The 13,764-nt window shown below is 36.0% G+C and overlaps 1 protein-coding gene across 2 annotated transcripts in view; it reads left to right on the top strand.

Moving 5' to 3' along the window:
* The window catches only part of MAP3K21 (mitogen-activated protein kinase kinase kinase 21), a 42,918-nt gene extending 30,148 nt beyond the window's left edge, over positions 1 to 12,770 (top strand). Inside the window, exons 6-11 of one of the 2 annotated variants that reach the window (XM_065835442.2) lie at positions 1,662 to 1,784; positions 4,410 to 4,526; positions 5,060 to 5,210; positions 6,221 to 6,315; positions 7,901 to 8,686; positions 9,784 to 12,770. In XM_065835442.2, the coding sequence (XP_065691514.2) occupies positions 1,662 to 1,784; positions 4,410 to 4,526; positions 5,060 to 5,210; positions 6,221 to 6,315; positions 7,901 to 8,686; positions 9,784 to 10,208 (1,697 nt within the window). In that variant the 3' untranslated portion in view covers positions 10,209 to 12,770. The remainder of the gene's footprint in view (positions 1 to 1,661; positions 1,785 to 4,409; positions 4,527 to 5,059; positions 5,211 to 6,220; positions 6,316 to 7,900; positions 8,687 to 9,783) is intronic. The other variant, XM_065835443.2, reaches the window with a different exon arrangement.
* Positions 12,771 to 13,764: the final 994 nt, after the last annotated feature.

Below are 13,764 nucleotides of genomic sequence, written 5' to 3'. Positions count from 1 at the left end.
GCAACATTGACATATCGTATTCTTGTGGGTTAGTCCCCATTTCAACTGGAAGAATCTTTCAACTGATTCAGCTGGAAGTCTGTTGTATCTGGAGGGAAAGGTTACTAGCATGGGAGCCAAATTATTTAAAAGTGGTTCAAAGTTCAGATTATTTTTTTCTTCTGTGCAGATAGAAAAGTACCTTTTAAGCACATCCCAGAACTTTCTAACATGATTTGTTTGCCCTAAACTTACAAATACTCAGTAGAAAACCAGCACTTTGGTAAAGGCTGGAGGTACAGGTGTGGTGTGTCCAAACTGGATGCTTATTGCACTTGCAAATACAACACAGCAGTTACAATCTTCAGTGTCTTGCTTTTTGTAAGCAAACACTGTAATAGCAACAGACGATATCATCTCAGAATACAAATATGGTATAATTTGAGTGTTGGAGCATTTAATTCTACCCATGAACACATTAAAATGCCCCTTTTACGAAGGAGGTGTGTTTGTAGAGTCAGGTTTTTCTGGTGTCAGGGGCAGGTTTAGTGGTGCCTTTTTGATGTTACCACGAGATGGCACTGTGGAAACTCAAGGTGACACCAGTGGTTGGAAAGCCCTCCGTGCCAGCACCAGCATCCTGGTGTTGATGAGCTTCCTTCCAGTGGCTTCCAGGTCAAGTCTGTCAGTTTGTTAATAAGGCAATAAGAATTTAATGCCACAGTAATACAGGTCTGGTAGTTGGGAAGAGACAATGAGGACAGTAATATTTAGAGTACTGTTTTAGCACTAGTGAAACGAGCTTGTTTGTCCTTACTTTAAAAATAACAATAAATAAAATAAAAAATACACTACAGCCTCCCAGGTGAGCATATTAGATTGATTTATACCAGATCACAAGCTTAAACTAAATATTGGTCCTTGTTTCCAGTTCTACCCATATTTAACTTGAAAAAGTGATAAAATAAACAGTTTTACTCAGAGTACGACTTAGCTCTTTGTTGTCAAGAATCATCCAGATAAGCTTATCCTTGTGACCATCTGTTTTAAGAATAGTATACAATCTGATTGCACTGATGATGGGAATTAGAAAGGGGTATACTGGCAAATTTAATTTCATAGTGTTTTTCCTACTTGCCAATATTAATTTTTATTTTATCATTACATTGCTATAAATATTTGTAATTATGTAGTTTGGTGTGGTTTTTTTCTGTCATCTTGATAGATGCGATTTCTTTGTTAATGCTGGTTTTTATGTTGTATATTAATTAGATGTTTAAAAACTAAGGCAAATCTGCTTTCCATGAATATTGCTTTGACTTGAAATACCAAGATTTTTCTTTCCCTCTGTGACAACCAACAAGACTGAATAACAGCTTGTGATGTGGATGTGTCTCAGTTTGGGTCCACTTAGACCTACTTGCTTTTGCTGGCGTTATTGCAAACCTATCATGTAGTGTCTGTGAAGGTGTGAAATACTGCCTGTTTGACTCAACATCTAAATTGTTACATCACAAGTTGGTTTGTCAGTGTCTTTAATATGAACATCTCTTACACTATCAAGTCTAATTCATAATATAGCTTTAATTGTTCCAAGAAGTACAGCAGTGTAACCTGAAGATTTTTTTTTTATTATTTTTATTTTTATAACATTGAAGCAGATTTGTTTTATTCTCTTACAGATTTCCAGCACAAAATAACAGTGCAGGCATCCCCCAATCTGGATAAGAGGAGGAGTTTTAACAGTAACAGCTCTAGTCCATCAAGTAGCCCCACAATAATTCCTCGTCTTCGAGCTATACAGTGTAAGTCTCCACGATTTATATTTGTTCATTTGGTCAATAAGAGACTGTTTGTTCCATACACTCACTGAAAAACTGGTAGTAGCGTCAAATGCTGGACAGACTTCTGTCTAATTTCCAGGTCCCTTAACTTGTTCTCACATTTGCAACTGGTTCTTTGATGGGAGGGATAATCTTGCTACCATGCTAACTGATTTTCAGTAATTCAAAATGATTGTGAATGCTTTAAATCATATATTTTCTTAATAACTACAGAAACTCATTAGCAAACTGACTGGGATAAACCAATGAAGAATCAAATTCTATAACAGCAAAAGGCAAGGCCTCGTGTTTAGAACCCATACAAGATGGAAAATACGTTTTTATTAGGTATTGGAGTTGGTAAATGAAATCAGTTAGGGACTATCGGGACAGGGCGGGGCATGGGGGAAGAGAAAAGAAAAAGAGAAAGATTCAGAGAATATGGGAGTGATGTCAGATGGAAAGGCTGAAGAACCAGCCAGCAACCCAGGTTGCTTATGTCTGAAAAGAAGCAAGCTTTAAGCAAATACAAAACCAGAAGAAAATAAAGAAGAAAGCTTGCTTTGAGTTTTTTTTTAATCAAGAGAAAGAAACAAAAATGAAATTGTGGGCACACTTGTAGGCCAACATTATTCCATGTTGTACTGATGACAGAAGAGGAGGTGTGTTCTTGCTCATGCAGTGGATGTACCATGAATATGGAAAAAAACTGATAATATGGTTACAGTGAAACCCTAATTTGTGTTTGGCAATGACATATGTAGAGATAAAAAACAATTCCTATAGGAGTCACTGCTTATCTTTGTACTGTCTGGTCTACTGTGCAAAGTAGATTGTCTAGTTATCCATATTCAGCATGGAATGCCATGTGAGATGAAAAAACGTCAGGTTTCTCTCTCTATATGGAATCCGTGGAACCTGTTCCAGCTGATTGCATGTGGATGGTTACTATTTTCTCTTGTAAGGATAGTCACCTCTGAAGGAAATTACTTCAGCATCTGGCTTTATCAGATGTAAATAAGAGGGAGGGGAAATCACAGTACTTGGAGACTTTGTTTCTGTATGCTGTTCCACAGCTAGTTTAAAGATTTTTTTTTTTTTTTTTTTTTAAACCAACCTGAAACTCTATTTAAAAGTTTGGATAGCAACCAGATCTCTCATCTCCTTTGGAATATGTCTGCCTTATGAAATCCTTCTCATTGTTAATGTCTAAAGGAAAAGGATTGTCTTTTTTGGCAGTAACTTTATTATTTGTTTGAACTGTAACTGATAACACTTTTGATTTAAGACCGTTACTACCCATACATTGTGGATAAAGAAGAGAGATAGACAAACCCTGTCTTGCTTTTCTTAATGAAAGTTTGACATGGATGGAAAAATTATGTAAGTCTTTTTCAGATGTTAGCTGACATAGTATCTGTGTTGATAGTGGTTTCTTGACCTCAAATTGTGTGGTGGAGTTTTTAGATTGCTTGTTTGGGTTTTTTTTACTGCAGAAAGGTAGGAAAGGTTTTTCTTAGCAAAATATCATAATTACATACAAGCAAGACTGTCTTGTTTTATCTTTGATTCTTCTTACTCTGTATGGAAGTGCTTGGAAATGAAGTGTCAGGTATTGGCGGAACTCTGAAAACCTGAGGTTTTTCTTTAAATGCATAGACTTATGTAAGCCATAGCAGTGCCACTTCTTGCATGCATGCTAAGTGCCACTGAGAATTTTTCTTTTTTTTTTCTAGTTTGAGCAGGCATTTGTATTTGTAGGACTAAAACATACAGGACATCATAAAGGCTCTCCTTTAAAAGAAGTACACTTCTGTTTCTGAGTTTGCATCCCTAGGCTTTACCTAAAAGCTTGTCAGATCTCTCAGGAGTATCTAGTTGAAACAATTTAGATCCACACCCATCTGCACCTGTGCAAAATAAATTCTCTCTCCCACAATAACATTTTATCTTGATTTAACTTCAAAGTGCCTTTGTTTCAAGAAGACTTGCTCAAATACAGGTGATTTGAACAGGCATATCTAACAACTGGTTACTTGATTGCTTCACGTTATCATGAGCAAGACTATCTTTCAAATGTAATACGTTTTTAAGTTAAAAATCTAGTTAATTGTAAATCTTGTTATTAAAATGGATTCAGCTGATTTTGAAAGATGCTTCAAATAGTGGAGGAAAACAGTAAGATGTATATCCAGAGCTCCTGGAATGTGGTTGAAGGCAGGAGTGTGAAGCGGTGCTGGTGAGGGGTGCACGGGCAGGCAGGAGATTCTGTGCAGGAGCATGTCAGCACCACCTCTTTTATCATGCTGTTATAACTAAGTTGGTTTTTCCTCTTGGATCTCTCGGTCATAACTGTAAGCATGCTGAGTTCATAGCAAGTTAATTTCCAGTTAGTCAATCATATACAAAAATCTATTTCTCTGAGTCTAGTCCTAGAGAGAGGATCCTCTCAACCCTACAGTAAAACCCCTCTGTTAAAAGATGCTCAGTACCTTTATAGATCTGGGCTTTATGATGCAAAGATGAAAATACAAGAAGGGAAACAGTTCTGTTTCTAAAAGAAGTTTGACTAAGACCTCTACTACATTCTCTTAATTTTTTCCTCAGTGATTCCCAACACAGATACACACACAACTAATGGCCGAAGGAACAGTGTGTATGTGTACCAGCAAGATGTAGATATCACAAGTGAATATGAACTTCCAAGTGGGGTTATGACAAAAGGCAAGATTTCATTATGTTTCAAAGGTGCTGGTGCTGTTTAACATAAACAGTTGAGACAGTGAAAGACTAAGCATTTAATGCAGGTTAGACACTTTAAAAGTGTTTTTTTGGTGTAGTGAGAAAGAAAACATTGTCATAATTGGAATATTCTGTTTCATTTGATACCAATTATTCCACAGCATGTATTTTCTTCATTGGAATTTAAGTGCTCAGTCTAACTCACTTGTCTGAATTACGTAAAAATGAGGTGCTCAGTTAAAGGAAGCATGGAAAATATGATCATTTTGCTGCTTCATTGTTAATTCAGGCCTCTTGTCGGCTCAAATTATTTTTCTTGCTTGCTTATCTTTTTGGATCAATTCAGTTGCATGGCAGTTTTTGCAAAAGAAAAAATCTCAATTTTTGTCTACAAACTGTGTTACTATATCAAAATTGTATTCCAGTGGAGAAAACATTCTTTCTCTCAAAATATTTTGGTTTTAGAAATAGTATTTATGTGTTTGGGTGTTTTTCTTTTTAAATCCAATCTCTAGTAACTTCAGATGAAAGCAACAGGACTTGGGGAAGGAGCACAGCTTATCACCAAGAAGAGTTTGAAGATGTGAAGAGAAGTGTTAAAAAGAGAGGTTGTACATGGGGACCAAGTTCGGTTCAAACAAAGGATCGTGCAGATTGTAAGGACAAGTATGTCTACTACTTTTTGTTTGTTTGGTAGTACTAAGTGGTCCTAGTAATGGTATCACTAACATAGGCAGTGAAGGAGAAAAGTTCTGCAGTCTCTCGTTACAGCTAAAACTTAGTCCTACTTTTAAAATAATTTAGTAGTTACATTATTAATGAGTTGCTCCTGCACATAGACTTAAGGATAGAGCACTAACTTATCTTAAGGTTTTAGTGGCTCATATATTTTACCCTTTACCACTGGTTTTTGAGACTTGGAACATACTGGGATGCTGAGCTGCTAATGCACACCAGGCATTCATGGCACGTGTGTCCAACTGCAAGTGTGGCTCCCAGTGGGCACTTCCAGTACCATTAAATAAGACTGACTTATGTGCATATGTGAAGCACAATGCACACCAGCAACACCATTCAAACTGACAAACATGGTGTGTAAGAGTTCTGAAAGTCAATTGAACAGCTTAACTTTCAGATTGTTTTCTTCTGATTGTAGAAAACTAGAAGTCAGCAGGTTTTCTGAAGCAAGAGATTCTTTTCCTTGCCTCTTCCAGTATATATAATTATTTATAGTGCGCTTTTTTCTTGGTAGAGGCATCCACTCATGTACATGTGGCAGTAGTTAGTTCCAGACCATCTATTGAAACTGGCTTTATGATATTTTTGTTTGGTTTAAAGTCACTATGTTTTTATTTTTCTTTGACACACTGAAACTGTTGTCCAGGTTTTCAAGAACTTTTGTTCTTCAGTAGGTAGCCAAGGCCGAGTTTTATTTGGTTTTCTTTTTAGGCTATTGTGTCATGAAATTTTAATCTTGTAAGGAGTAACTGATATAATGCATGTATCAATTTATAATCATATGACTCTGTGCTATTATATATGAATTTCTTTACCTTTGGGAAGCTTTACTGTTTTCATGTTTATAGTTTAAAAAGAAAGATATTTTAGTAATTTTCTGTCAAAGTTTATGTAAGCATTTATCCTCTGTAAATTCAAAGTAACTATTGTTATTTCAGAGTAAGACCCCTTTCAGATGGCAGTAACCCTTGGTCAACTCTTTTAATGAAAAATCAGAAGAGTGTTCCTTTAGCTTCACTGTTTGTGGACCAAGGTAAGAGCTCTATCTGAAAAAGTGGAAGTTGCCATATAATGGCATTAAGTCTACCTCCAGCATTATAAATAGTACTGCTTGAATTTGTCAAGGATTATGCAGATTATTAGAGAGTAGTCATGCTACAAATAATTTTCCTGTGCAAAAAAAAAAACTATCTATAAAAAAATGCATGTATTAAAATCTTTACATTTCCATTATTGGCAGCTAAGAAATACACATGGCGTGTGAGCAGTACTGGACAGAGGTTTGGGGTTTTTTATTCGTGTTTTCGAATTGCAGGCTCATCTGTATATGAGGTCTGCAGTGACCATTTTTAGCTTCTTTTAAAAAGAAATATCTGAATCGGTAACTGTCTTGACATTTAAATGATCATTAATGACTTTTATTGTTAGTGGGATCTGCATAGTTGTTTAAAATAATGCATATTTGTTTAAAAACCTGTAAGTCCAGATGTATTCCCAGACAGCAGTTGCCTGGTTTTTAAATGAGAATTAGTCCCTAAATTTTCAAGAAAAAATAGGTAGATTTAAAATCTTAGAGTTGTTTATGCAACACTTTGGGATTTACAGGTAAATCCCAAGAAATAAACATACTTCATCCTCTTAGGATCAGGAACATACTAGCTATATGTTGCTTTTTATGTCTGTTACTATAATGTGCTGTGGCTATACAATATTTGTAATATTTTTCAAATTTTCACATACTTTGTGTGCCACAGATTCTCTTATCTTACAAAATTAAGTTAGTGGTGTCAGGAAAAAACTGTCATATAACGTGGTGTCCGTACCAGCAGCTAGATTGATGCCAGCTGGAGGAGGAAATAGTATACTGCTTAAACACTGCATTTTGCTGCTTCCCCCTTCTCCCTGCCCCCTAGCAAAAAGTTGTTTTCATCTTGGTATATACTGGTAGGGGTATAAATCAAGGCTTCACAAATAGTGATTTTATAGAATCATTAGCTTGCTACTACACCGCTACATAGAGAGAAGATTACATATTTGCATTTCAATGATTTATTTTTATTCTGTAGCATTCAGTAGTTTATAGTAGAATAACACCTGGAAGTCAAATTATATCTTCTGTTTTATGTGTCATTAGGTATGAGATGTCCAATTTACTTTTTACTGCAGACCACCATGGCCTAATGAATTAATTCGAAAAAAATCTAATAACTCACTGGATTTTGGAACACCGCTTAATTGAAAGTGTTGTAAAGAAAGTGTTCTATCTACCAGTTTGTGTATAGTCAATTACTTCATTGTAATCCATACACACAAATATTTTTCATGTTGTTTGTAAAGCTTTGCAAATCCTTTTGAGTTGCTAAAAAGATGAGGTTGTAGCAAAATGGTCCTTCTGCTATTTTAAAGACTGTCAAGAGAACATGAAGAGGTTTAGGCTTAGAATGTGTTTTTGAATCTTACAACACGAGTCTCTGAGCTTCTGACTGCATTTGAAGGGGCATATGGTGTACCTCAAGATTAGCACTTGCAGGTGAAAAGAAATAATGGTGTATATACGCAGACATGACATAGCAAAATAGCTGAATTGCAATCTTAAAGTAGACCATGAATTTTTCTAGGTGTCTGTACCGACAAGAAATTTCTCCCTGAAGGTTTGGACAGTAAAAGACCAAAGCCGATTAAGCTGCCAAATCAGGCCTATATTAATCTACCTCTTTGGAAAGATGATCAGGGAGAGAGCACAGTAGAACAAGAGAGCTTTGAAGAAGGAACCTCTGCTAGTTCTACAAATAGTACTCCTCATATGACACCAACAAACAGTCTGAGCAGGACACTGCAGAAAAAGAAGACGGATTCTGTGCTGTATGGGTGTGCTGTCCTCCTCGCATCTGTTGCCCTGGGCTTAGATATCAGAGAGCTGAACAAATCGCAGGGTCCAGATGAACTCTTGCCTAAAGATGAGAAGAAGAAGCGTGATGGAATATTCCAGCGTGCCTCAAAGTTTCGTAGGAGTGCCAGCCCTACAAGACTGCAGTCGAAGAAAGAGGAAACAAATATTCCATCCCTAAGTCCAGCTGCAAATACTGTGAATCTCCTCTCTATGCCCTCCATTTCCACAAAATGCTTACTTCAACCTGACACTGAAGATGCATTTGTAAGCACTGTGCTTGATGACTGTGATCCATGTAGTTCCACTGATGACTTTTCATCTGAAAATTCTGAAAGTAAGAGAGAACAGAGGATACAGCTGGCTTCTAACACAGTTTCTACACGATTAAAAAATCAGCCTTTTAAGCGTTGCCCGAAACAAGAATTTCAAAATGTGCCAAATGATTCCTCGATGAAGTTAAGAGTGTTGGGTCACAGACGAACCTTATCAGATGGGAACAATTTTCAGACCACAGGTAGGTAATTAACGACTTAAAGTATAGGGGATTTTTAAGTATAGAAACAAAATGTAGGGAAACTAACCATTCACCCTGAGTTGCTAAGATTTTTGTTACACTGTTCTGTGTTAGCTGAGCAACCACCATCATAACCGTATGTGGGTGAGCCGTCTGTGATTGAACCCTAAAAAAACTACCTGCATGTGGAATAGTAAGGAGTGTGTATACAGAGATTTAAGGAGAATAGATGGCTCATTTTAAGGCAATATCTGTTTTTCTCAGGTATTGCAAAAACAGGTTTCCCTGATCTTTTAATGTCGTTGAGAACCTGCTTTTTGTGACATGTAGAATATTAGCATTATGGCTGAAATAAACTGACACTTTCAGGTGCATGCATTATGTAGTTGGGGACTACCTGAGACTACACTTATTAAATATAGTTTGAGTCTGCATAGGTGAGTGAATGAGTATAATTTTAGTACCACACATTTATTAACTTCAAGAAAAACAAGAGTGGTAAGTTTTGATTTGCTTGCTTGAACTAGAAGTTGTGTCATGTGTTCCATGAATCCTTAAGTTAAACTCTTGATAAAATTTTAACCTGAAATAAAGGTCTTTAAATCGGGTTTCCATGTAAATGCATTAGTTCATAATTAACAAGTTTTTGAAAAGAAGCTCTAAATTTCAATACAGGTGTTCTATGGTGGCTTAAATATAATATTTTTCATGGTACTCTATGCATATGTAGTTACTCATAATAACTGGACAAATTTCTGGGGCTTTATTCGAGAACTAATATTCATTCTGGGTCATTAGTGCCTTTGCTCTATGTCTGTTTTGTAGCAATAACAAAACAAATTGTTACAGACTCAAGCAAAGAGTATAGATACAAAAATGCTATTTGAGCACTGCTGGTCTTTTCTTAAGACATTCCCCAAAAATGTACCAGCCTCTTAATTTTTCTGGTAGGGAAAAAAACCACCACCAACAAAACACCAAAAAACTGCACACCGCTAGTGTTTTATGGCAACTCAGATTTACAAATGGCAAAGAAATCAAGAAGTTGCATGGTTTAAATTGTCTCTTCTTTTTGTTTGGGCTTTCCTTTCCCCTAGCTAATGGATTTGCTTCAACCAATGATGTCTCCATGTTACCAGTTGTATCATTTACTGGAATTCTTAACTCTCCATCTCTTCAACAAAGAAGCAATCACAGGAGTACTTCAACTGAAAAGCAAAGCACTGTCAATATTATATCAAGGCCTCGACCTTCTTCTGTAAGAAGTAGAATTGATGCATGGCAGATTATTCCACGTGTTATTAAACCAAACTCTAAAGACTCTGAATGTTTAGAGGGCAATGTAGGTCCAGATGTTAACTTCTTGCCAGATACAGAGGAAAGAACTAACTGCCACATGCCCTCATTACTTGATATTGATGTGGAAGGTCAAAACAGAGACTGTACTGTGCCTTTGTGTAGAATGAAGAGCAAAACTTGTCGGCCATCTATATACGAACTGGAGAGAGAGTTTCTGTCGTGAGTGCCTTTCATTTTAAAAATGTTTGCTTTTTAAAGGGGAACAAATATAAAATTCTTGTCCGTCTAATGCTTTGTGCTGCTGTTTTCTGACGTACTGTGACAAATAGTACCAAAATTATTAAAATGGGCAGCTAATTAAGAAGGTGTAGTTGGTTCCTTTTTCAAGTGTTCCTTGGAATCCCAACTAGTAACTCTAAAAGCACAATGCTGCAAAATAGTATTCTAGGTGAACTTTATAAACATATTTTTAATTACTAAAATAACATGCCCACCTCTCTCTGTAGTGTCACAGAAGTTTTCTTTAAGTTTGAGGGGGGGTTGCTAGAAATTTTACTTTTATGCGTTGAAAAAAATAATGACATGCAGTAAAGGTTGTGTTCCATCAGAGTTTTGCCAAAGAAGTGGTTGTCTGCGGGCTGCCTCTGGGGCTTGTAGAATTGGGAAGGGGGGGTGCTGGGGTTGTAGGTGCTGGTGCAGGAGGCTCTGGTCACTGCTCATTAAGTAGCTGGTTATTCTTTGGCATTTGATGCTGAAATTGGCTAAGGACCAGCAGCTGCGTTTGCAGTCTTTGCCCTTGGTTTCTGTGAGAACTTTCAACTGTGTGGATGAGTTTCTCCAGAAAGTTACACTGCTTGTACAAACACTTTGGTTTCAGCACAATATCGATTTGAGAGGGTAAACTTCAGTGTTGCGATTGGATGAAAGGTATTTGACATACTTTCTAATGTGAAACAACATTCCTTGTGGGTAAGGATACACTGGAACATAAATATTTGTAATCTTAACCTTTTGAAGACTACAGTGTTTGCACCGAAAACAATATTCTTGGTTTGGGATTTTTTGTTTGTTGTGGAGGGGTTTGTCCCCCTTCTTGTTTTTTAAACTCTGCTGCACCTTGTATTGAGGAAAGATGATGGGGTTTAAGGACGATTTGTTTTGATTTTAAGTGAGCCAACAGCACGTTTTACTGCACTCAAATGTTAAAACTGCAATAATTTAACATTAAATCTTTCAACATAATCTCTGCAGCTTTTCTTCTTGAAGTTACTGCCAATTGCCCAGTTAGTCACATTCAGGAATTAAAGAACAAAACCAGAAATGCTTGACTGGTTTTCAGTGATAGAAAGCTTCCAGAAAATTCCAAGTAGTTAATTGTGGGGGGATGAACCTTGATAACACAGTTTAATTTTTTACAGTATCACTAAGTAAGTGATTAAATGAAACCAAATGTACAGTATACTTTCCTTGATGAAAGCATTTCTAGAATGAAAAGACTATCCCTCACATTCCAGTATTTGAAGTCTTAATTTTGCATATTGTTTGACATTTAAGTAGTCCTCATAAATAAAATTAGATAATGTTAGAACAAAACTACTGTCTTGCTGTGTTGCTGTGAGAACACTGTTTTGTTGAGACCTTTGTTTTAAATGTTTTCTCTTTTGCTCTGGGATCTGGGAGTTCAGTTGTTAAGTAGAATACACAATTGCTTAAAGCTTCGAAACCGAGGGATTAAATAATAAAGTTTGTGTTCTAAGACTGGTATGCAGTACAGTGGCTACATGGAGGATGGCAGATAATGACACATACAAAATCATGAAGTGTTAATCACCCAGAGCAGAACACATAAAATGCAATTTACCAGTTCTCAAAGTGAAAATAGACAAGGATTTCCTTAGAGTGTTAGTGTGCCAAAATAAAGACATAACCACTAGTTGTCTGTAAAACTAAATACTTGCATAGCAGATTAAGTTATTACATTTTGTTCAAACCTGTTTCTGTTTCAGTATTCTTAGTTCTTTGTCAACATGATTCAAGCTGCATAATGGTCTTTGTCTTTTCTTTAACCTTTAATTTCGTCAGAACACTAATAGATGAAGTTTGAATACAAAATATTTTCATAAAATAAAGTCAACTAGGTGATGCACATGGATCACATTTTAAGTATAGCTTGACAGTAGATTTGTCTTCAAAGCTTAGTTAGAATTTTGGAGCATTATGTATATTTCAACTCTTTCTTGATCAATTTTTTCTGTGTAATACTGAGAGAAAAGGAGTTGATTGTAGTATGTGTTTCTGAAGAAAGTATTGACTTTCTACAGGAAAATCTCAGGTGCTGAAATATTTGACTTGTAAACTTCTGTTAAGTTCTGTTCTGTACTTATAAGGTTTACATAATTTTAAATGTTGAATTTTGCACCCCATGTTTTGCAATCAATATTATCAGTACAAAAAGCCCTTTGTGAGCTATGTTGTTTTCACTTATCAGTGGCTTATGTCTCTTGTAATTAAACAAAGATTTCTATTCGTGTTCAGTCGATAGTTTCCCGTAAGAGTGGGACATATGATACGACCAGCCCAGTGTGTTGTAACTAATTTAGGAGTTTGTATTCCACCTCTTATTCTGAGACAGTTTAGCTAAGCCATCTTGAATGTTTCTCTTATGTGATGCAGATTTTTTAAGCTATATTTCTGTAGTGCTTTATAATTGTTTTTATAGTTTAAAATTATTGGCCAGTCTTCACTTAAATTAAAAAAAAAAAAAAAAAAGAAAAAAATATTGTAATCATGGTTTCACAGTCTGTGTTTCACTTGTCACCAGAGAAACTTTCTATAAAGGTCTGGTAATCTGGTATGCATTAAGTGATCTGTCTTGGTTAAAAATATATTTATTTCAATGTAGGTTAATAGCCTGACCAAATAATAAATTATGTCGATTGTTTTAGCATAAAACTGAAGGTGCTTACACTACAAAGATTGAGATAAACACTTGACATGCTGTTGTACAAAACCTGATGATTTAAATGTTTTTTAAATAAAAAATAAATGTTTTGTAGCTACTGTATTGCAAAGTGACCTGAATTTTCTCAAAAAACATATTTTATTGCTTTCCTAACATGTACAAAGGAGTTATTAGGTGAATAACCAGGAGATAAAGACTACAGCCAGTGTGTTCTTGGAACATTAGAATGTAATTGTTACTTTAAGATTAATTATCCAGTACAGTAACATGAACGTTCCTGTAATTTCTTGCAATTGATGTAGGCAGAAACTTACGGTATAAGCTTCTTCCTTCTTTCATGTGACCATAATGTGTCTTTTGATGCTTTTACAATGTTTGCTGGATATCTTAGAGGAGGCAGAGCACTGGATATAAATAAATTTTGCGTCTGATTCAGAACCAAGAATACAGGTAAGGAATAACAACTTTCTTGTGGAGTTTTGGTGGGGGAGAGTTTGGTGTTGTGTTTTGTGGGGTTTTTATTTGTTTATTTTGTTGGAGAAGGTGGGGGGTGGTACTTTGGGTTTTTTGTTCAGTTGGGTTTTTTAAGCACACAAAGCCATATTTTCTTTGTAATATTTTCTAACACCTTATTCTGTGATCTTCCCTCTTCTATTCCCCCATCATGTCACAGGCACATCTACCTGTCTTTCAGCAGGGAGAAGAGAAAGGATCTGTTTCCACAGTGGCAACAGGCAAGACATGGTGAAGTCTCCAGCGGTAGAGTGAAATTCAAAGCTGAAAGCCTAGTCTTATAAGGATATGCCCACATAGACCT

The sequence above is a fragment of the Patagioenas fasciata genome, chromosome 3, assembly GCF_037038585.1.
Source record: "Patagioenas fasciata isolate bPatFas1 chromosome 3, bPatFas1.hap1, whole genome shotgun sequence".
Classification (NCBI taxonomy): Eukaryota; Metazoa; Chordata; class Aves; order Columbiformes; family Columbidae; genus Patagioenas; species Patagioenas fasciata.
The sequence above is the reverse complement of the archived record's forward strand: the minus strand, read 5'-3'. Positions and strand labels throughout refer to the sequence as shown.